The following is a 24,213-nucleotide window of genomic DNA, read 5'->3' on the forward strand; positions in this document are numbered from 1 at the left end:
TGTTGACTTCATGTGTTATCTGGCTCAGGTTGGCAGAACACCAGCTCTGACATAACATTTAAACAGTCCAATACCCTTAAGAGTGTTCCTCTTCCCACTGTGACATGTTTACTTCACAACCGAAAGACAACACTAAATGTATCTTGTTCTATGAAAAATGCATCTATTCAGTTCTACTATCGGCGGGAAACCTCAGATAGCCTGTGTCAAATATGTACACTCCCAGTCTAAATAAGTTAATGACTGACCAGCAATGATTATTTCTAAACATTCCCAGAGACAGGAATTTGATGAGATAAAGGCTGCTATCAATATTCCAGTTAAAAACAGAACAGAACTGAATATCAACTTTACCAAGTAGCCAGAAAGACTAGCGCCTAAGCAATAGTGGATTTACGAGGCATGGTATTTGTGGCTTTGGTAAAAAAACAAAAAAAACAATTCATACTTGATGGGGAATGTCTGTACCAAATATTGTGCAAATCCATTGGGTAGAAGTTGAGATATTCACTCACTAGATAAATAAAAAAAAAATTGGACTTGCTGGTGACACAATGAAAAGTCACCACAGACATTAAGAATCCTCCTGTACCAAAATTACACTACTGTATTGACACTGATATTAAACATTTGAAAGGGCCACTAATATGTACTAAAGTAGACTGCTGGACCAGACAGACAATCCTTTCCTCCCAGTCACTCCTGCACAGCACAATGAGTAGAACTTCACTTCCATTACCTCTCGCCCACACACTGATCATTTTTCCTTGGCTGACATCACTGCTTCTCTCCACAAAGCTGAAACTCTCTGCAATTTCACACTCCAACCTTTTTTCTTTCATTCACTCTGTATTTCCTCACCCACTTTGTGTCCTTTTAACCTGTCACCCCTTCTCTATATCGCTTGCAAAAGAAAACCTTTGCAGGAACAAAAACATCATTAACCTCTGTCCGTATCCATTCTTTTTCACATCCTAATTCTTCTTTCCCCTCTTTATGTCGCCATTGTGCCCTCTATCTCTATCTAAATTCACTCCTTTCAAGGGAGACCTTGTTTCAATCAAAGTGTAACATCAGGGTGCCAGTGAGCTGCTGGAGACAGATTTTGACCCCTCGCTTGTTGGATCACAGAATTTACAGATCTGGATGTTTTCTACATTATACTTCCATTCTCTCCTGTTTCATTACTAAGTTTTCACCATCAATCAACCTCATTTTCAACCTTTCCTTTTCTTCCTCTCTTCTACCATTAAAACAGCCTTAGAGACATTATTATTGACTAAATGTGTATTCATCAAATTCATCTAAAAGGGCCACTTACAATCTGAATCTTATGACTAAAACAGGAAGACATGAAGAGATGCAGTACATGGCCAGGTTAGATTCCAGCTATAGTGTTTTTCTGGTGTTGAATGTTTTAAAGAACTAGAAGTATGTCATCACTGTCATGGCAACATCACGTACAGTAATCTTACAGTAGTCAATACATGACTGCATCTTACTGGAGTTAAAATATGAGGCAGAAGAAAGGAGCAACCTGAAGCTTTACCGTCCAACAGAGTCTGGAAACAGATAGGATAGAATAGAGGTGCTTTAGGTTCCACATTTTCTGGATATCATCAAAGCCACATAGTCTTGCCTTGCTGCACCACCCAAGCCTCGTTCTGAGCCAGAAAAAAAAAATCTCTTGCTGTGGCTGAATTTAAAAACATGACTCAAATCATCTCCAGTGTGTGAGTGATGCAATCCCTGATTTCATCCACTGAGCATAAGAGGGAGAAAACATATTGATGGGAGGAGGAAGGAGAGAGACAAAACAAGATTTTTGCCAAGAGTCTCCCTGGAAGGATCGACGCCTTTCGCATGGTTCTGGCAGCTTTTCACCTCTACTGTTGCTACACAATATGTTTGGGCTGTCCACAAATTAGGGAGGCTGTATTACTTACATGGTTCAGACAGTGTCCCTGTGAGACATGAGGCAACTTCAGCAAACTCCATTAGTGGTGAGGTAACCATTAATTATTACAGGAGAGACCCCAGGTTGCCGTTTTAACTACATGGGGTCATCATTAGCAAAAGGTTCTGTGTATACTGTTTCAAACTGTTTAATATAGTTAACACAATCAGTTTTAATGGTCTAAATAAATCCTTTAGTTAGTGTGCTTCATAACACAATTCCTATGTAGCTTTCATTACGTTCTCTGGCTTGTGTAAACTAGGGCTGGGCATTACATTGAAAATCAATATCACAATTAATTTTCACATTTACCTTTGTAACACTTAATGAAACAATATCTTTCATTAATTGCACCTTTTCAGAAATTCTCTGTCCTCACAGTGGACCTTATTAATTCTTTATGCTGAAGAACAAACAGAAAAGCTTGGATTATGATTAATATTTCTTACACTTATTCAGTAGTTAAGAACCCATTAAATTTGCTAAAACAGGAAAATCAAACTAAAACCAGCTCTATTTCACATCTCTTGTGACTAAAAATGAATAAAAATATTTAAAAAAAAAAAAAAAAAGATTTAAACAACACATTTATGCCTTTGACTCAGTTCATCAGTGAGATTATTTCTGGTATAAAATGACATTTTAATAAGAAAGTCTGTTAGCCTGTTGCATCTAAAGCAACCTGCCTCAGCTTCCAGGCTGTGGTCAGAGGAGACTCCTTCACTGCTCCACAACTGAACTAAACTAACTAAACTAAACTGTAGCTTATAATGTATGTTCACTGTCATATTCATATTAGCTTACTGCTAACCTGAATGTGCTCTGATGGCCAGCACACCTGTCTGCCCTGAGTGCAACCTCACCACCTCTTTCCCACACTCTCCACATACACACACTGAGCACTCTGCTACTCTGCTATTTTAAGACTGTATTTACATTTTGTGTATCTGTATCTCATTAACTGAAGCCGTGACGTTTCTTTGACACCAGGTTTCTCATCTGCACCCAACTTCAGCTGCATGTCACCAATATTTGCGTTGTTTTGTCTCTTTGACTTAGACTGGACACGCATGGTTAATAATGCATCACTCAAAACTGCTCGGTGGAACAGCGCCAACTCCATTTATGAAATGAACCCACACAGCTAACTCTGACTGGTTGTATACCTAACCTTATATGGTTAGATTCGTTATTGTGCTTTTTTTAAAAAAAAAAAAAAGGTAGCTGGCAGCCTGTATGAAGGAATGAATTTATCAAACATACAGACATGACTGAAATTTGGTCAGTTAGAATAACAAGTAATACCCATCCCAACTATGAGACAGGATTTATCAACTCTGGAAAGATACCACAGCAAAAATGTTTATGCTCTGTCTTGACAAACTTAAGGAGGTGTGTTACCAGATTATGTTACATTGCACTGTGGTGAAAATAGAGCCATGCTGAACTTTTCTGCCAGGTGACCCTGCATTGGCAGCCCTGCTGAATCAAATCAATGGTCGTGTTTTTTCAAGCAGAGAAACTGCCAGTCTGAACACTGCCTTATGCTACAGACATGGACTGAATCTAAATTTCCAAAGTTGTTTTCAGTCAAAGCAGTCTTTTTAATATTTTGTAGCTTTTCACAGCTTGATTCCACTTATATTTGAACCGTGTATTCAGTGGATGTATGTCTTTCTCTCCAAGCTCATCTCTTTTCACCTCTGTGAAACTGACAAGGACTAACATTATGAAAAGAACTACCTGTTTTTTTTATTTCAAGGGCAAATCCTGCTGCGGGAGGAAACTCCCATCCTCTGCACACTTGTGGACTGCAGATGCGTTACATGAATACATTATACATATCAGGGTGGGTGTTTTGGAGTTGCATGTGAAGAGTTAGGGGAGTTCAGCTCCCACAGGTCATTAACACATTACACTCTACCTTTATCCCTTCAGAGAACAAGTGATGAACACAAAAGATCCAAAGTTCGGAGGTCAATGCCATGAAGAATAATGACGTCTTTCTTCCCATTCACAGGAAGTGCATAGAGGACAGAGATAAGAAAAGGGACAGAGGGGGACTGATCTTGTGCTCTTAGAGAGCCAGCAGAGTGGTTTATTAAGGCGGAGAAGTGCACTGCCAGAAGATGCCCTCCCTAGATTGGAGCACCCAGTCTCTATCTGACAGACAAAGAAGCCCTAATTAAGGCAGGCAGCCTATCCCTCGAGTGTCTGGCCTACTTGGCTAAATGAGGATTTAGAATAAAGCCCAGAGGGAATACTCCAGTTTATCCCTATGTTTCAAAGAGATGGGGAGAGACAGCACCTGAGTGGATGACACCAATCAGACAAGCTGGGAGTGGCATCAGGCTTACCACCTGTAGCCATGACAAACTGACTCTGCAGCTGAAACACGAATACTAATGAACAAGATCCCCAAGATACTTAAACTCCTTCACTTGGAGTGCCCTTTCCAAAGAAAGTCCTCTGCTATTACTATTTCAGTAGAGTATGGCCTCAGATTTGGAGGTGCTGATTCTCATCTCTGCTGCTTCACAGTCTGTTGCAAACCATCCCAGTGCTTGCTGGAGGTCATGGTCTGGTGAAACAAACAGAATCACATCATCTGCAAAAGGCAGAGATGTAATCCTGATGCCACCATACCGGACAGCTGCTCCTTGAGATGCTTGTGAAAATTATAAACAGAATAGCTAACAAGGAGCTGAGCCTGAACCTCTTATTACCAATGATCTTTCGCACTGAAAGGGGGCAGTTGAGGCAGTTCGGGCATCTAATAAGGATTCCTCCTGGCCGCCTCCCTGTGGAGGTATTCAGAGTATGTCCAGCTGGGATGGATTCAGGGCAGATCCAGAAAATGCTTGAGGGATAACACATCCCATTAATGAGAGAACACCTTGGGATGGCCAAGGATACCCTGGAGGTCCTGGTTAATGACACTCCAGGTAGAAGAGAAAATAAAAAGGTGAATGGTAACGGGTACATTTTAGCAGGGGGGAAAACATCTGTTTGATGGATTTTGATGCCAAAAATTGGTATATATTGGTGTATGTGTTCTACATGTGACATGATGGGTGGATTGTTTTAATACATAGTTTCATTTCAGACATCTGGCCAGTAAAATCATTCCTCACCCTGTCTCATTTTCAGTTTTAGTGTCTTGTAAAAAGTATCAGAGACACCCAACAAAGTTTCTGCACATTATGGCACTGGAACTGCAACCTATTGATATTTTTTACTAATCAAATTAAATGTTTAGTCAATATAATGGCTGAAATTCCCAATTTGACTCTTTCAAATCACTAATTTTGTCAAACAAACAATCCAAAACCTAAAACATATTCACTTTACAATGATATAAAAACAGATTAAATCAGTTAATCTACCAATAAATCAGCCAATTGTTTCCACACTATATGGATTATTTTTGTTCATTAATACTAAATCTAACAATTCTTAACTAACTAAAATATCACTGAGGTCAGCCCTCAAAAATCTATTTGTTTTCGAGATGGTTTTAGCTGATAGAAAGCAGACAAATTGACCTTTTTTGTTCCTTTTCTTCTCCGGGTTGATTCATCGAACAAAGGCTTGACTTCAGAGAGAATGGGTCACTAATCCACAGAAATCCATCCAGTGTTATAATTCCACAATAGAGGAGACAATGCTGCTTATCAGTATTGATGAGGTGCCTCCTGTGGGCTTTGATTGAGTGACTGATAGCACACAAATCAGCTTAGTTCTCACCAATGTATTTCATCATCAACAGTCAGTACCTGCCATCTTCTGCCTACCAACTAAGCATTAAAACAACTTATAAATCTCAATATCGTCAGTAACACACGGAAAAAAATGCCATTGAGTAATTCCACAAAAGAAAGAATAAAGGTCACACTTCCTTGACTGTTTTTATGCAGCTTTTCATCTGATTCTATGGCATGTGTTTATTTTATCATACACATCTTATACCGTTCACATCCTCCATTCTTTTATTTTTATCCTTGTCATTCTCTCACTTACTCATCTCCTCTTCAGCTTGAACACATTGAGCCAGAGCTGAGAAGGAAATAACATTAATCACCATTTAAAAAAAAAAAAAAAAGACAGAGTGGAATGATAAGTCTTTCTCTTGGCAGTTGATTGATGGGGAAATTAGGCACACAGAGATGAAAATACCTTTTGCCAAGGTCTGGGGAGTCCTCCACTCCCGCTGACAGTTGCTCTATTACATGGCAGCCTGATTTCTGTTTTTCATGCTCCCTCGCGTCGTTCTAATGAGATATTTTTAGCCTGCCGTGAGCAGCTGTGCATCAGTTACAAGAAGAGGGAGTCCAGGGTGAATTATTGCAAATAGACAAACACATATAACTTTCTGTCATTAGACCACAGTTAATCTTCACTGGTGTGTCTCAACCTCAAATCTTTCTTCCTGTGTTTCCCCCTGTCTTTAAAAAAAAAAAAAAAAATCAGATACAGTTGAAGGCCGACAGTACAAGAGCTCCAGAGCTTCTTGTCTCAGCTGAATCATGGAGGGTTAAACACACTGAGGTTTTATGCTCATGTAAAAATCAATTCAGACTTACAGAGCCTTAGTGAATAGAAGATAAAGAAAAGCAAGGAGATAAAACAAACCTCCATCTGTTTTCCCCTGTGAAGCGCTGTCAGAGCAGACAGACAGAAAACAAGAAGGAATTTCCAACATGGGTGGAATCACACCCCAGATATCAATGTTGACAGCTATTCACACAGCTACTTATGTTGTCAAAGACTGAAAAGAATAGGGCTGGGTTATATTTGGATTTTTTCTTTAACCAAGCCAACAGATGTCTAAACACAAATGGCTGTAAAGGAACTTTGCCTAAATAAATACTATCTAAAATTGTCAAAATTGTGAATTACCTTCTGGTATTTGACAGTTTTTGATAATTGATGCTTCAAACACATTGGTACCAAAATAAATACTGAGGTATTGGAAAAAAGAGTCAACAAACACTCTGTTCAAGCAGTAACATAGTTGTATTTGTAGCGTGTACTGTATGCTGCTGAGAGAATGCTCTACAAAGTTGTTCACACTCAGGACAAGTCAATGACACAGACACAGGGGTTTCCCGACACATTTACAGGCAGGGAAAACCTTGAGAAACAAGGTTCTGCAGGAAAAGCAGAGCACACTATACATATCATCAACCAAAAAAGAAAAAAACCCATCTGCACTAATCTGTAATAAATATGTCATCTTGTTCTCAGTACGTATTAAACTAAGGGATCCATGTAAAGATTCTTTGTGTACATCAGGAGTTTATGTTAAGAATAAAATTACTATCTTCCACTATATTTAGCAGTTTTTAAACTACCAAATATCCTTATTAGTCGGGCTGTATTGATTACATTTCTGTCAATTGCCTAAACCATTACTTAATTGTTCAGCTCTACTTATCATATATTTTAAAGATAGTACAGTATCACACAGCCCACCACATTCAGTTTATATGGAAACAACTGCAGTCATCAAGCTGGAATTGTTATTATTCATCCTGCGTTGCCATGCATCATGTTATCTTATATACTGTACTATTTTGAGCTGCTACAAGGTCTTGTTTTATAACATTAGAAATAGCCAATAGTGCAGTACTGCCTTTGACTCATGTATGACTTTGACATCAATTTCAGATTGTATGTTGGTGGATTCATGAATGAATGGGACCTCTGGTTGAACGATGTAGTGGAAAGACATGAGGTGTTTGCCTCAGGACTGAGTCAACTTCGCCCTCTTTGTCATAGGAAACTTTAAAAGCTACAACACAGGGAGAGATTATCTCATACAGCAGACATTTGGCCAGGAAAAATAAACAAAAACAGCAAGAGCTGACTGATGCAATTCTCAGCACAGACCTGTCCAGACCTGTTTATCAAAAGGGTTAAACTACAATCTGATTTGACTTGCTCTCCGCAGGTAAAGCAGAATATCTTTTAAGGTGGACTAACATAGTATGGATATGGCAATAAAGCCAGCCGCCTCTTAGCTCTCCAACTTAAACGTTAGTCAGCCTCTCATTTCATACCTCAAGTCTGACCCCTCCCACTCCATAACTACCAATCCAACTGAAATAAACTGTCTTCATTTCCCTTTACTCTAATATCTATTAATCTGAACCCCCTGTTAACTACAGACTACAATAGATAATTTTTAGATAGCTTAAATATCCCTACTATAGATTTCAATAAGACAAAGGATTTGTATAAACCTATACAGTTAGAGGAGGCCAAAACAACAAAGCACTGGGTCCAGACGGATTTCCAGTTGACTTTTACAAGACGTTTTCCCACCTACTTGCCCCTTTATTATACTTTAAATCAAGCTTCAATTTCGCTTATTCTCAAGAAAGACAAGAACCCTGAATATTGATGCAGCTGGAGACCAATAAGTTAGTTAAATTCAGATGTAAAGCTTCTAGTCATGGTCTTGTCGTTCCGTTTGGATCCTTGCCTGCCAGATATAATTTCTGAAGATCAAACATGGTTTGTTAGAGGATGGCAATTATGTCTAATATTAGAAGCCTTTTAAATATTGTGCTTTCTCTTGGTACGTCTCAAGCTGCTGAAATGGTTATATTATTGGGTGCAAAGAAAGCCTTTGATAGGGCTGAGTGGGATTATTTGTTTTCTATTCTGGGGAAATTTGGTCTTGGGTCTAAATTTATTTCTTGGATACGACTTTTATACTCTGGCCCCACTGCTTGTGTGACAATTGATTCCCAAAGGTCTGACTACTTCTCTCTGACAAGAAGAACCCGACAAGATTGCCCAATCACCCCCCTGCTCTTTGCTGAAGTGATAGAAGCCATTGTACTCAAATCCTCCCCACTCTTCACTGGTATTTATAGAGCTGGACTAGAACATTGAGTATCTCTCTATGCTGATGACCTTTTACTTTAAATCACATGCAGCAGCTAAACAAATTCCATCAGGTACCCTACCATCCTAATTGGCCCACACTAGTTTCTGTTATTTAGGTGTCAACATTGCTCACTACCTCCCCTCTCTCCATAAAATGAATTCTAAAAAGTTGGTTATGGAAATTAAATCTGATCTGAATGAATTCTATTAAAATTAACATTTTGTCCAGACTCTTGTTTCTTTTCCAGTGTTTTCCAATATTCCTACCAAAATAATTTATTCAAATGTTAGACAAAACAATTTCAAAGTTTATTTGGGCTGCCAAAAACCCAAGAGCATGTAGAGCAGTACTGCAGAGAAGCAAACAAGAGGGGGGCCTTGCATTGCCTAACCTTTTATTTTATTATTGGGCAGCCAATCTTCAAAAAATTCATGCCTGGTGTAACTCTTCCAACCTTGATTGGTGTATAATGGAGGACAATTATTCCTGCCCATCATCTCTGGCAGCTCTGGTCTGTGCTCCCCTGACTTCTTGTTTTCCCAAATACATTAGAAATCCAGTTGTGCTCTCTTCTTTGAAAATTTGGAAACAATTCAGGCAACATTTAAAACCCCCCACACCACCATGCCCCCACCCCATGCAGCCCATTTGTAATGACTACTTGTTTCCTCCCTCTAATTTAGATACAATTTTCACTTTGTGAGAGAGAGAGAGGCCTGGCTTGCTTCTCAGCTTTATATTTAGAGGGCTCATTTGCCACTTTTAATGATCTCTGTGTTAAGTATAATTTACCCCAATCTCATTTGTTCCGGTATTTTCAAGCTCGTAATTATGCTCGCACATATTTTACATCCTTCCCTCAGCTTCCAGCGGGTTCTCTTGTCACTGAGGTGCTTTCTCTCCCTAAGGTATGTGCTATGATCTCAATTTTATATGACCTTATATCATCCTCAGGTGTGGCCTCTCTTGCAGGGGTTAGGGGTAATTGGGAAAAGGAGCTTGAGCTTGATGTGATGAATGACTGGAAGGGGCACTAGTCAGGGTCAACTCTACATCTTCATATGCCTGTCTGAGTTTAATTCAGTTTAAGGTCCTGCATAGGGTTCATTCTACAAACGCTAGGCTTCGTAGGTTGTTTCCAGGTACAAGTGATACTTATGATAGATGTGGCTCATCAACGGCGGATCATACTCATGTTTTTTTCTTGTACAGAAAATTAATGAGTTCTGGCCTTGTTTCTTTAATGTTAGGTGAAGCCCTTAAAATTACACTAGAACCCTGCTGCTTGATAGCCATCTTTGGGGTAGCTTATACCAGCCAGTCTCACTGAGAAAGATTCTGATGTTGCTTTTGCCTCACTCATAGCCCACAGAGGTATTCTGCTACATCCTGGCTAAATGATTTAACATTTCTGTTGTTAGAAAAGGTGAAATATTCCTTAAGAGGTTCAACTGCAAATTTCTACAAAAGATGGCAGCCTATTACCTCATATGTAAATACTCTTACCTGTCTGGACCCCAACTGATTTTCAGTGCATCCGTTCTTTGAGGTGGGCACCTTGAGCATCCTTCTTATTGTTCTTCACTCCCTATTTTATTTTATTTACTTTTTGTGTGTGTGTTTTATTTATTTTATTTAGTTTTTTTGTATGTGTGCATTTTCTTTTCTGTCTCCTTCTGAGAGTTTGGGATAGGTGGGGGGTTGGAAGGTGTTTTATTTCTCTGTCTTAACACACCAAAATACCGGGAAAAACAATTTTGGAACACAGATTTGTGTTCCAATAAAAAAAATAAAAAAATAATGTATGATGCGAAGATGGTGTCAAGTGTTAAGTGCCAACAGCTTACAGCCTTTGACAACAGCAATTAGAGTTAGTGGACACACTTTAGGCATGAGAGACAGACTATCTAAGCAGTGACAGAGACAAAAGGACATTCTCCTAGGGGTTACTGACTCATCACTTATGCTTGTGTCAACAGGGTCTGTATGAGCAGCTTGCTGGTCCTCCAAATCACAGGCCATATGGGTTAGCCAGGACCTGAGGGATGAGATATGCTGCACTATACAATGACAAGACACTCAAATATCATTTACACTGTACACAATCTGATTTGTTTCATATGTCTCTTTCCCCTTTATAAACATACACACACACACTACTGTATATATCTCCCTTGATCCATCTCTTTCATGTCTGGTCTTAGCAGGGCATTGTGTAAATGGCTTGTTGAGCCCCTGTCATTAGCTGCTAAGCCAACCACTGGCAACACACACCTCTGATAGAGCACTTTATTTAGGCACTCCTTATGCGTGTGTGTGTGTATGTGTGCATGAGTATTTAATGCGTGTGTGTGGATAAGGAAGTAGTGGCAGGAGGGATTTAGGTACCGCTGACCCAGTCTCGATATAAATCGCAGGGTCAAGGGTCAGGTCATCACTCCTGTTGCCGGGCTTACAGCTGACATAAAAAGCAGTTGGCTTTGACATGCTGAGCTACAGTTTGTGTGTGTGTGTGTGTGTGTGTGTGTGTGTGTGTGTGTGTGTGTGTGTAAATGAATCAAGACAAAAAAATATTATTGTTGATTGGTGAACTAAATGTGTGAGCTGAGTAATTCATAGAACACCAACAGCATCATGTACTTGCGCAATTAACATAACAAAGACTGTAATATACTTCAACGCCTAGATTACCCCACAGACTATATTTAGCTCTCCGTCTCTTTTGTTTCCATGGGAATGAAGAGCATGAGTGGCTGGGGCCTCGGGTATTTTCCAGAAGCAAAAAACGACAGAATGGCTGGCTCCCGGACCATAGCTGGCTTTTCCACAGCCTGGTGGGTTTGTCAAGTGATCATTTCCACTCCACCGAGTCCAAGCATCACTAGGTCTGTGTTTAACCACTGTCCTAGTTTTCCCTTCATACAAGCATGTGATGTCAGAGGAGACAGGCTTTCAGTTCACTACATCTGGATAATGTTTCAGATGCATGTTCTGTGCTTGTCCAAGTATTAGAGCTTTTATTTTGAGGGAGGGGAGTGGGGGAGTTAATAAATAACACAAGTGAGCTTTCTCACCTTCACTTCAATGATTTTCATCATCATTTTAAAAAACAGTGTTAAATAAAAACACTGCCTTTTTACTCTCATAGCAGCAGGAGAACTGCTCTTAAGAAATGATAAACTTGTGCATGAGACTTTTTTTTCAAAAGTAGAACTGAAAACATGTGTCCGTTTCTACAAATTCCTTTTTAACATGCAGTAACATCCCAAACTTCATGAAAGCTTTATCTTGTCTTAACAAAAGCAGGTATACAAAAACTTCCTAAACTAATTTATATCAGGAAATATTGATCAAAAAGTGGTTGGTATGGTTAACGCATTAGCAAACACTTTCCCATCCCGCAGACACAAAGTATCATTAGCATTCAGTAAATTACAGTAAATTTCATTTTGGGGGGTTTTAGACTGTTTAGACTTCTGATGACATCACTTTGAACTCTAAAATATTTTTCACGTGCATTCTGGTTCTGCAACCAGTTGGGTTGCAGAACTTTAAGCAAGACTAAAAGTCAAGCAAGAATTTGATACCAACTTCCCATTAGAGCTGCAATGATTAATCGATTCATTGATTAGGCGATTGACAGAAAACTATTTAGATTTTTTTGTTCAAAACCTCATCTGTGAGGATCACTATAAACTTAATCTGTTTTTCTGGACTGTTGATCAGACAAAACAAGACATTTGAAGACATCATCTCAGGATCTGGGAAATTGAGATGACATTTTACACTATTTTCTGACATCTTATAGAATAAAATGATTCACCAGTTAATCAAGAAAATAATCTGCCAATTAATTGATAATGAGGATGATAGCTGGTTGCCACTCTACTTTCCATATTTGACAGTTTTCAATACTTGATTTCAGTCAGTGTTCAAGTATTGAGGTGGATATTAGGAGCGGCTGAGATTGACCCTTAACTGGTCCACATTAAGGGTTGATCCACCTTAAGCCTGGTCAGGTTAGGCCATTGTTGCTAACTTCAGGAACAGACTTTTCTTGGTCTTAAGAAGCTGCAGCATTTATTAACTGACAAATTGTAGCCTGTACTGTACATTTACTGCCAGATTGACAACTTACTGCTAACCTTTTCCTCTGCTCCGCTTGCATTCATTGTCACTTTTCTGCTGCTCAACCACACACACACACTCGCTACACACCGCCCTATTCCTTAAAAGGAGCTACGCTACCAAGAGTTTCCCAGGCAACGACACAGGTTTCAGAACAGCGCTGCACAGAAGCTCCCAAGCACTATTGATTTCCAAATGAATGGATTTTTGCTGTTATTTTTGGCATTAAAAAAAAAAAAAAAAGGTTTTGCTGGAATGGTGAGGGTTCTTGTTGGCCTGGCGGTCCGCCAGTGTTTAGAGGGGAAACACTGGTCTTGACAGAAACTAACATGTCTTATACCCAATCGGTTTGAGGCTTCCCCCTATGGAGACACACCACTGCTCTCAATCCAAGCTGTGTCCTATCTACATATCAGCGGCCCACTTCCTTTTTCCCCTGGGTAAAAGGGTGACCTTGCACTGTGTCTTTGCTGTAATATATTTTGACAGGATACTTCAACTAGTGGTACAAATATATTCTCACAGGATGCCACAACTCAATGCTGAAGACGGGTTCTATATAATTATTCATAACACCCCGGTGTACCACAAATACGTCATCTCACTGTTAAATCAGATGAACCAAAGGTGAACGCAAACAGATGGGGATGTAAATACAACTGTGTGTACTTCCCAAAAGCACGGATTAATCCTTAAAAGTTCAGCTGCGATAGTCATGTCAGTACTCCTTGGAAAGGTAGAACAGAAATCACTGGTGTTGATGTGAAGCTGAGGTTTACTGCCACATAAAGCCTCTCTGATGAGATGTTAAGATTTCTGTTTGGGATTTCTCATCATGCAGCAGCAGTGTTGGCAGCGACTGTGGGGTTTCCCCTCACTGAACGTGACCTTCAGATCAGCCTGCCTGCTTCAATATCTATCAGCCGCTCTAACAGTACGCTACTGTCAGTTTGCCTGAAGGCAGAACGTGCCTTCAGAGCCGTCTCTCTTCTGTCTATTCAGCGTACCACTGCTGTCATGTGAAACCCCCGAAAGCTGGATTATAGTGGTTTTCATGATTTGACAATGCAATGTGAAATTTTTTAGCATAAAAGAGGACTCCACTGAATAATCACTGCGCTCCTATGACATTGTTGGACTCACGATCGACACTGATGCAGCAGAACCAGCAGTATTGTCTTATTTTATTCCATGCATGTTCTTCTTCCTTCCTACACTACCCACAATGCAAATTTACTGCCAACAGTTTGGTTGGAGATTGGGACATGTTATGCTAATAGCTGCTAGCCTCGAGCAGAGATGAGGAGCGGGTTACAGAGGTCTGGTAGCCTTTTTCATTTTCAAACTTGTAGTCCTCGACCGACACTGACTCAAGTGACATCACATGAGGCAATTTATCAATTGCCACACAGCTTCCTCTGGAGCCACAAAAGGATTTATACTAACTTTTTTACAATTCAACACCTAGAAACACACGCTGATGTGGAGTTCCCCTTTAAAAAAAAAAAAAAAAAAATCAACAGACAGAGCTAGAAACGTTGCATGTTATCAGCCTCTGTTTGCCTGACTTTTGTTTTTCAGTGCTGTTTGGACATTTTTAGCCGTACTGTGGTGTGTGTGTGTGTGTGTGTGTGTGTGGGTGGGACCAGTGGTGAGCTGAGCTATGGCTATCATGGTGGGGGTAGAGGCCACAGAGCAGGGAAATCACAGCAGTAACAATGATGGCAAGAAGAAAGGGAGAATGGAACTTCACAAACACCAGTAGAGGCTTCAAAAGTGATTGTTATGGTAGCCTCAGACTAGATGCCATTTGAGGGCGGACAGCTCGACAACAGCTCATTAGCATGGGAGACAACTGGGTACTTGTCTAAGTAAGGAGGGTTTTTTTTTCTTTTCAGTTCAAGCATTATAAGATAATTCTGGTTTATTACAACTTGGGAGTTTATTTTCATAGTTTCATCCTTTCCATCAGTTAAGAGAATACTGTGATCATCACAGGACGCTAGTATTCAAGTCTGGTCACAGTCCAGTTTCAGAAGACTGGGGAGGCTGCTGTAAATCAGCTGTTTACTGGTCTGCACTGTTATTTACAGCGTAGGTCATTTTTTATTTTCCACAGCGGTGAACTTGGGAGTCCATAGCTTATTTTTACCCCTAAGAATGACAAGCAAAACTACCCAAGTTGTAAATAAACCAGTATTATCTTGAATCACATCTGTAGCCTTGAATAATTACAAATCTCACTGGATAATACTGTATAACTACGTAGAACTTTTTAATCACTTCCTGAAAAGTCAGCTTTCACCTTGAACAAACACCAGAGCGAGCGCTGTTTACGAACGCTCTCCTGGCCCTACATCAACATCAAACACACACACACACACACACCTCCTCTTCTTTCCATTTCACTCTCGCTTTCTCCTTCAGGTGAGGGAGGCTCACGCTCGCAGCGAAGGAATTCGGCCAAAGCAATCCGAGTGTGGAATCAATCATGGACTCCCTTTCTATAAAACCTCTGCCCTCTCCTCTGTTTCTCCTCTCCTCCTCCTCCCCGTCGCCGCTCGTGTTCTCCTCTCACCTCTGGAGCTGAGGCAGCGATGATTAGACAAGGGAACCAAAAGCTTTCAGTTTTTTACTATATACACTGTTGCATCACTGAGCAAAGCAAAATCTCTTTACTTTTTCCTTTCATTGTTAGTGATTTCTCTTTTTTTTGAAACCACAAATGTACTCCCACGTCTAGCTTTTCTTCATGCAGCTGTTAAATCTGTGAGGAAACCCCCCCCCCACCACCCCCTCTGCTCTGCTTCCCCCATGAGACGCTGCATCTGCCGCCACCGCTGCTATCGCTCGCCCATCACTGTGAGCCTTTTCAAGCCTATCTCCTTTGTGTAATTGTGCGTTATGCGCCCATTAGGGTCTTACGCCTGGATCAATCAGCGACAAAACATCCAGACAACGGGAGCCTCGGCCTACGCCGCGACAGATAACGATGGGAGAGAATAATTAAAAAAAAAGGTGAGGAGAGGAAAATAAAGGAATCCGGGGGCCTCCGCTTCCTGGACGGAGCGAGAGTTTCTCTCAGTTCTGCCAACACATGCTGCTTTCACTGGCTTGTGTTTTAATGTGAAAGACGGCGCTGTGAGTCATGTACAGCTCATCGCCAATCGGCGGCTGCGGTTGATATCGCGGAATGAGTCACAAAAACAAAAAAAAAAGGAGCTGCTGCTGGCCTCCTTCGTGTCAGTGCCACTTTGATTAGTGGAGTTACAAAAAAAAAAAAAAAATGTAAAAGGGGGATGGAGAGCATGAAAGTGAAAGTGACTTTAAAAGCAGGAGGATGTGCGGTTAGAGTTGCTGCTACCATTTGGAACCTGACCACCACCGCCCCCCCACTACAGACATGACTACCACAAAATAGTGAAGGCGTGAGAAAAACATGTACAGTCAGAAAGGAAGTCGCTTTGAGGGGTAGCATGGCTAAAAAAGGAACTGTTTTTAAGCAGAGTACCACTGCTTGCCACCGTCTAAAAAAACTAACAATACTGGTACAGTTTGTCCAAAGCAAAAGGTTACTCACCCCTGGCAGACAGCTTCTTGGTATTGATTATTTTGGCGGCATATTCCTGCCCTGTGGATATCTTCATGCACCTCCTCACCACGGAGAAAGCACCCCTGCATGACACATAAGAACCAGTCAATATAATATATGACGAGATTTTACAAGAATATATTCAAAGGCAGCCATAATATTGAGAACGACATTAAAATAGTGAATCGTAGCATTACAATGATCATTTTCTGACCTCCTGAATCTCCTTGAAGTCTGTTCACACCCACACAGTCAGGAGAAGAGGTCTAATCAGGCAATGCAAGTGAAAACGCCAGTGTAGGTGGACTACGGCTTTAATGTCTCTGGTCATTTTAGCCCGACTGTTAGCAATATAAACCTTTTCCAGACGTTTTGACATGTGAGACAGCAGGAAAAACTCAGGTATAAATAATCAAATTAAAAAAAAATGGGTGAATTCCATGTAGCTGCTTCAGTTTGCTTTGTACTGTGCGTGCTGGTTCACTGTGAGACACTTCAACAGAATGGAGCCATCATTAGTGTTATCAGTAACCTTTGCTTTTCCTGCTACGACAAGTCAGATAGTCCGCTGTGGTTTTAACATCAGTCTAGAGCTGCAATCATCAATTAGTTGCCAACCAATCAAATTAATCACCAACTGTTTGGAATTAATCAAGAAAAAAAGTCAAAATTTTGTCCATTTCAGCTTCTCTAATGTGAATATTTTCTTAGTTTCTTTAGTCCTCTGATAGTAAATTGAAGATCTTTGGGTTGTGGACTGTTGGTTGGGACAAAACAGGACACTGGAGGACGTCACCTTGAGCTTTGGGAAACACTGATTGACATGTTTCACCATTTTACAGACCAAAGAACTGATCGATTAATCCAAGATAATAATCAAAAGATTAATTGATAATGAAAATGATTGTTAGCTGCAGTAACATGACTGTCAGGTATTTAATTCAGTGGATTAACCAAAAACTTAACTCCCATCTAGCTATTTATCTATAAATGGTTTTACACCTAAAGTGATATTAGATTTTATCCATGTTGCCCAACAATACTCTGATATAAATGGAAAGTGGAACCATATAAAAGTATTTTTCATTCCATGAAGGCATGTAAATAAAGAATGTATTTAAAGGATGCCAGCAAGTGTCAACATGTCATGAGTAGCACTGCTCTGCATACCTGGAGAACCCAACAGATTTCAACAAGAGTGTTCAGAATACAAACAATCCTGACATACCTGACAATCTGAAGACTAATTCAGCTCACATATTCCCACCCTAAAGGCCTGCTAGAAATAGGTCTAAAAATAGGCAGCTGGAGTACCAAGAATCTGAATTACTATGTGGATGGTGCACATTCAGTAAACCTCCAGAGAACCAGTAGAGAAATATTTGCATCAATGATCTGTTTCAAAAACTTCCAAACCTGCAGAGCGAATGCAGCAATGACTGATGTGACTGCTGATATTTAGTTAATGTGACAAAAGATTGATGTATATCAGCTCGGAGTTCTCCACTGTGATTTATTTTTTTTTTTTTTTAAATACGGACTGGCTGTGCTCTTTGCTATCAATTACAAGATTTAATCTGCAGCCGAGCAAAGAAGTAGAGCACCACACCTTCTGAAACCTAACTGAACATCATGTTTTTCTTGCATTTGTTCAGTAACACAGTCGGCCTGTGAGCACATTTAGCTGTCTGCAACGATTCACAGAAAACACACTGACATAGTAGGGAGAAGCAAAAATGATGTCAATATGAATACTCTGTTGTTTGTGTGTGAACTCCAGGCAAACCACTGAAGAATTCAACCCCTCTCATATTGCATGAAGGGGCGGAAACTTCTGCGAACACAAACCGAATTACTGAGAAACACATTCAGCTGATGATGCGTATCATCTTATAATCATAGTCTTATTCAAAGTGGACATCATTTCACTACAGCTGGTTCAGAGCAAGGCATGTGACAGCTTATTAATACCCAATAACCTGCGCTACTAATGATGCTAACGGCTAATTTTTGTTTATCTGGCACGTCGACAGGGTCACATGCAAGCAGCAGCAGCAAAACTTAAGACCACCAACAAATTATCACGTGCTACTATTATATTCGGCCTTACTTCCAACTAGGGCTGGGAAATATATCAATATAATATCAATATCGTGATATGAGACTAGATGTCATCTTAGATTTAGGATATTGTAATATCATGATATGGTATAAGTGTTGTCTTTGTGCTGTAATGTAAAAGTTTTGAACTTACCAGACTGTTCTAGCTGTTCTATTATTAGCTTTTACCCACTTATATCCACATTACTGATGATTATTTATCAAAAATCTCATTGTGTATTTTGAAAGCACTAATAGTCATCACTACAATATTGTTGTAATATCGATATCGAGGTATTTGGTCAAAATATCGCGATAATTGATATTGTCCATGTCGCTCAGCTCCACTTCCAACACACCTGGTGGCGCCTCTGTTAAATTTTTTAAAACTTTTTCAAGATATTCCTCCACTGAAATACACGGTAGTGCGGCAGTGAGGTGGGAAAAGCAGTTCAAAAAGTTGAGACAAACATTAAAACATGAGACAGTGAGGTTCAATAAGTGGTTTATTAAATGTTTTTTTCGTGTTCGCGGGTTGTTCGTCGATAAACAAGTAAAAAGGTTTTTGAATGGGAAGCTATCCAGGTAGGAACAGGTAGGCGGAGGTCTCTGTCGGAGATTTCGGTGAATCACCGACAGTGAAAGCACTGCAGGGCCACTTTAGAGTCCACTTGATAACACATTTTTTATTTAAAAAAAGATGTAAAAATGAAGAGGACTTACTTTCCCAGCTCCTCGTACAGCTGGTACTCATCGGTGAACCTGGTACAGGTTGTTGAAGCCATGTTAAGGTGAGCAGAGGAGACCGACTCTGGAAACTGAAAGCCTCAGTCGCTTTAATATTCTCCTCAGATCTTCCCCCGTGTTTCCAAAAGTGCCGCTGTCGCCTTTCAGGGAAGGAAACAAAAGCAAAGTGAGGAAAGACCTGTCAGTGACTCCTGGATGCGCTGAAGGCTCGGTGTTCCTCCTCCTGGCTGCTCCTGCAGACCCGGGTCCTCTGCTGTCTGCTCTGTTTGTCTCTACACAGACATTTGGATTAGTTGAGCGCTGTCAAGAGCGAGTTAATGTAGAATATCACACATCCGGTAGAGAAACTTCAACATAAAACCTTAATCGACATGCATTTTAATGACTGTAGCTGTGGTTGTCTCAGTCATTTCAAACACAAATTTCAACCTGTTTTCAACCCAATTCATCTAGTGATTATTATTTTACGTAATTTTAAAATCCTGTTTCCTCTTTACGTGTAATTTATCGTTATTTTCACACACGTTTTAATATCTTCCTGTAAATTCAATTGTAAAGTTGCCATCATGCAGAGTAGGCAAGTTATATTTGTTTAAATTGCATGTTGAACTATTAATTTTTTTTATCCTAATTTTAATCATTTTAAGCTTAAAGGTTTTAATCTCAGGATTTTTCTTTTACCCAAGATTTTTTTTTTTAACAGAAGTCTAAATAATTTTTCAGTGAAACATTTTTTTTGTTCTGCCCCATATTAGTATAATCTGGAAATGGATGGAAAAATGTTTCTTATGTTTAAAAATACACTCAAAATTCAATTACAAATTAACAATACCCAGACCCATCATCCTCACTGTCATCCCATGCTCTCCATTGTACAACAATATGGCTTCAAATAAAGTATTATCAAATAGATGACAAATTTTTGATTTCATATTTATTTTATCTTGTGAACGTGTACTTTGACAAGTGTACCACTGTGTACATTTGAATATATAGTTTAATTTCATTTTACCTGGGACTTGGTCACTTTAATATTTTGTTTTATTTTGGAGGTGAATAAACCAGTATCCGGTTGTTACTCCGTTTGCGGTGTCTCGCTTGATGAAGTAGAATGTGTTCCGAACGCTTCCTTGTTAGAAATGCTGCACAAGGCCTCCATCTAGAGGCTTTACGGTGGACCTGCTACCATGTCTGAATAACTGAACATGTTTTCTCACCTCACAAGTGTCTAAAACCTTATTGAAGCACATTTCTATAAACACAAGGTCCAACCGCAGACACCTGTTTTAGATTTCGTTGATTTAATCCACACTATTCAGTGAAGTTAGATAAATGAATCCAATTAGAAAAGAAACTCTACTTTTCCTGCAAAAAATTACAATGGAAACAACTATTTTTAGATGGTAAATTAAAAACACACTGTTGTAATAAATGTATCACCCAGAAACAATCCAGTAACACAATACGTGGCGCTCTCATCTGATCTTCCTCTCTCTGCAGCAGCTTCAACAACTATTTTCGAGCTCCACATGTTATATTTTGCTTCGTCACAGCATTTCCCACCACAGACAACAAGGAAACTAGATTATCATTGGGGTCCACATTGTCTCAAAGGCTTTAAGAAACACTGATCTGTTTGTGCCCCCCTTTAGAAAATGACAGAGATGTGTGCCACCCATACTACCAAACTAAAACTAATGTCATTTCTCATCAACTCTTAACAAAATGTGCTGAGTTAAATTTTATTAAAGTAATATGTAGAACAGGAGCTGTATGTTCCTTTTCACACGTTACTCATGAGTTACTGTTGTGCATGAGTTACTTCACTGTGCAGAATGATGTACAGTATGTGCAGAGTCTGACACTAGAAAGCTGTTTTTTTTATTGTTATTCCATTGTTTTATTAAAGAATATTCGGGGCTGTATATTTTAACATGCATGTGATGATGCAATGAACAGAGAACTTGATATCAGATCAAAACCAAATTTCATGGTATGTCTCACCCCTAGTCTTCATCAGCAAATGGAGTTGGCTCAGTTGTTATGGAGATAACTCAGACTACTCATCTATGTATAGAGCTTCGGTCACATTGTTGTATATGGGGTTAAGATGTGAAGTTAGAGTTTGTAATGCACAATGTTAAAGCTTAAAAGGAATGAAGGAGCTCCTCACAGAAAATGTAAATAGATTGTGGTGGTGGTGAAACAGCTGCAGAAAGACACTGGAAAACAAAGAATTAAGTCTTAAATATTGTGAATTTTAATTGGTACTGATATTCCAAATGCCTTTGTATGAATGTTCATTTTTATATTAACTGCTAAAACAGCCTAGCCTCTTTGATCTTTGTCTGGCCATCCGATGACTCCTGCTCAATGACCTTTGACCTCTTACTAGTCTATGCTGTGAGCAGTGTTGGTTTGCTGTACTGCATGGATTTACTGTAGATGTTCCATCACAACTGAACCAACTACCTCCATTTGTCAAACTACTGTTTCTGAGGGTAGGGATGAGCTTTCACTCTCAGCTAATTGCATCTTTTATTTTAACCTGAGTTGTGAGATGTATACGTGCAGATGGAGACCTTAAAGGCAACAGAGTAGCTCCTGTGGACACATTTACTGTAATATATTGGGTCAGTCATTAGCTTCCTGCTAATGACTGATCAAAGTAATTAGGTCATGGTGTCTCTAAAACTGATTTGTTTTGTATGTCTTCCGGCAAAAATATTAAAGCAATTTAATTAAGAAAACAAACCTCTTTAGAAGTACAACCCTCAAGAAATCCCAACTGTTCTGTCCCAGCACAGAACCACTTCAAAAAGAGCCTCATCAGGTTCACCTTGCACACCTGCTGTTAACTGATCTCCATTAATCCCCGTTCAGCCTATAATCTGATCTAATCCAACAGTGAGGAGGTGAGGTTGTAAAACACACTGTTGGCTGCTTCCTGTGCAGAGAGAGTTACAGATGTTATAGGCTGTGTGAACACCCATCATCATCACCACCATCAGTTCTCTGTAACACTGAAATGCTATCACATGTGTGCTGTTGAGTGGAGTGATTATCACCTTGCAAATACTCCCAGATTATAACATTTCATTGAGGAATGACTGCATGGCTGTATGTTGGTAAAGGAAACAAAAAGTAAGCTGCCCATATGTAACTACATCAGCGGCATCACCATGACGATGAGTTATTTTTAGAAGGGCCAGAAATGTCTCCTATGCATGGATCCTCCTGCTCTCTGCTGCCACCTACTGACAAGACATCCTCATAGACATCCATAGAGGTTCTGAAGATGAGAGCCTGATAATGTTGTTTAACCTGTGATTGTGATAGAAATGATTCTAGTTGACAAAAGAATCTCCACTCAAGGTACACGTATTTGCTTGTTGTGGAGCTTTTGATCACATCACACAGTCTGCAGTTTCATGACAACCATGCAGACTTCATCTGTTGAAGGCTGTGTGACACATTGGAAAGCTCCAAAACAAGCAAGCAAGCCTTTGAGTGAACCACTGTTTCTAAGATCAAGAATGAACTATGCACCTAATATTATGATCATACATTGTGTGTTTGGTAATAGTTGCTATTGCTGGGATTTTTATACAGTGCTCATTCATGCATATAATTCATATGTTTTCAGGCACCAAATCCTTTTTTTTCAATATGATTTTGTCCAAATGACCAAAGCTGAGTTACCAACTGCCCCAGGGCCCCAGTGTAGAGGAGCCCCAAAAGGCCCAGGTCACCTGCTTGACAAATGGTTTGGGCAATTAGATAAATTGTTAGGAATTACGTTATTTAATAGGAAGTTTGCATCTCAAGTACAGTATCAACAGTTGAGTCCAACAATATTAGCTAATTTGGTGGCTGTGTCAACATCTGGTTTTAAGACCTCTCTTTACTTTGGTTTATATAGTGGTCACATGATATGTATTCCTAATGAAGTGGTATTTAGTCAAATTACCATAAAACAAGCATAAATAGTGGATCTGTTCCCAAAGCCACACATAAATACACATTGAAGTGATGGCAGGTGGTAGGCAAATACGCTCCACACTGGAAAAATACCAATACGCATTACATTTAACCCGCACTTGATGAACAATTATATTGCTTGGAAGTTGTATTCAGAGCCAAGTGTATCCCACAATTCACCACAGACTACTGCACAACACCACTACAGGATAATTCCAGTTTATATCAACCTGGCACACTGTATTTCCCATAAATGTGGCCACTGTGACTCACCAGCTCCATTATAGAGATTCAGGGAAATGAGGACTTGCACAAAACAGCGTATACCAGGGCATATCAGGTTAAAATAAACCAGGACTTTCCTTTACGTTTATGACATGTTGGATTGAGCATGAATATTATTTTCCACGTCCAAACAACACAAAGTTATGTCAATGATCATATTAACAATCTGTACTTCTTGATTGTGGGAAACATCCTTAAAAATGTTATCAGACAGAAACTGTTCCAAATAATGTTACGTCATTTAAACTCACATGCTTCTAGATAACTCAAATTAATTGCTTTATTATTGTTTCTCCTCTCAGCTCCTGAATGTGTATTTTTTTTTTACTGCCATCTGATTATATGTGAGTCACATGATGTGTTCATTAATCAAGCGTGCCCCAGTGAGCTCTCATAAGCTTCCACACTCTTGCAGCCACTCAGAGGACAGTAGGTGGGGGCCCTGACAGGAGGAGGGCGCTGTTCTTCCAGCTCAAGTGAGACAAAAACTCTCAGGACGCTTGACTCTGACAGGTGATGAAAGGA

General features: G+C 39.7%; 1 protein-coding gene across 7 annotated transcripts in view; it reads right to left on the reverse strand.

The window, feature by feature from the left end:
* camk2d1 (calcium/calmodulin-dependent protein kinase (CaM kinase) II delta 1) overlaps positions 1-19,737 on the reverse strand; it is a 109,728-nt gene extending 89,991 nt beyond the window's left edge. For 2 of the 7 annotated variants that reach the window (XM_042402379.1, XM_042402378.1), the window contains exons 1-2: positions 19,399-19,731; positions 16,564-16,658 (exon numbers count right to left, since the gene is read on the reverse strand). In XM_042402379.1, coding sequence (XP_042258313.1) covers positions 16,564-16,658; positions 19,399-19,460 — 157 coding nt within the window. In that variant the 5' untranslated portion in view covers positions 19,461-19,731. Of the gene's footprint in view, positions 1-16,563; positions 16,659-19,398 lie in introns of all 7 variants that reach the window. The other 5 variants (XM_042402381.1, XM_042402386.1, XM_042402383.1 and 2 more) reach the window with 4 other exon arrangements.
* Positions 19,738-24,213: the final 4,476 nt, after the last annotated feature.

This window comes from Thunnus maccoyii, chromosome 22 (genome assembly GCF_910596095.1).
Source record: "Thunnus maccoyii chromosome 22, fThuMac1.1, whole genome shotgun sequence".
Lineage (NCBI taxonomy): Eukaryota > Metazoa > Chordata > Actinopteri > Scombriformes > Scombridae > Thunnus > Thunnus maccoyii.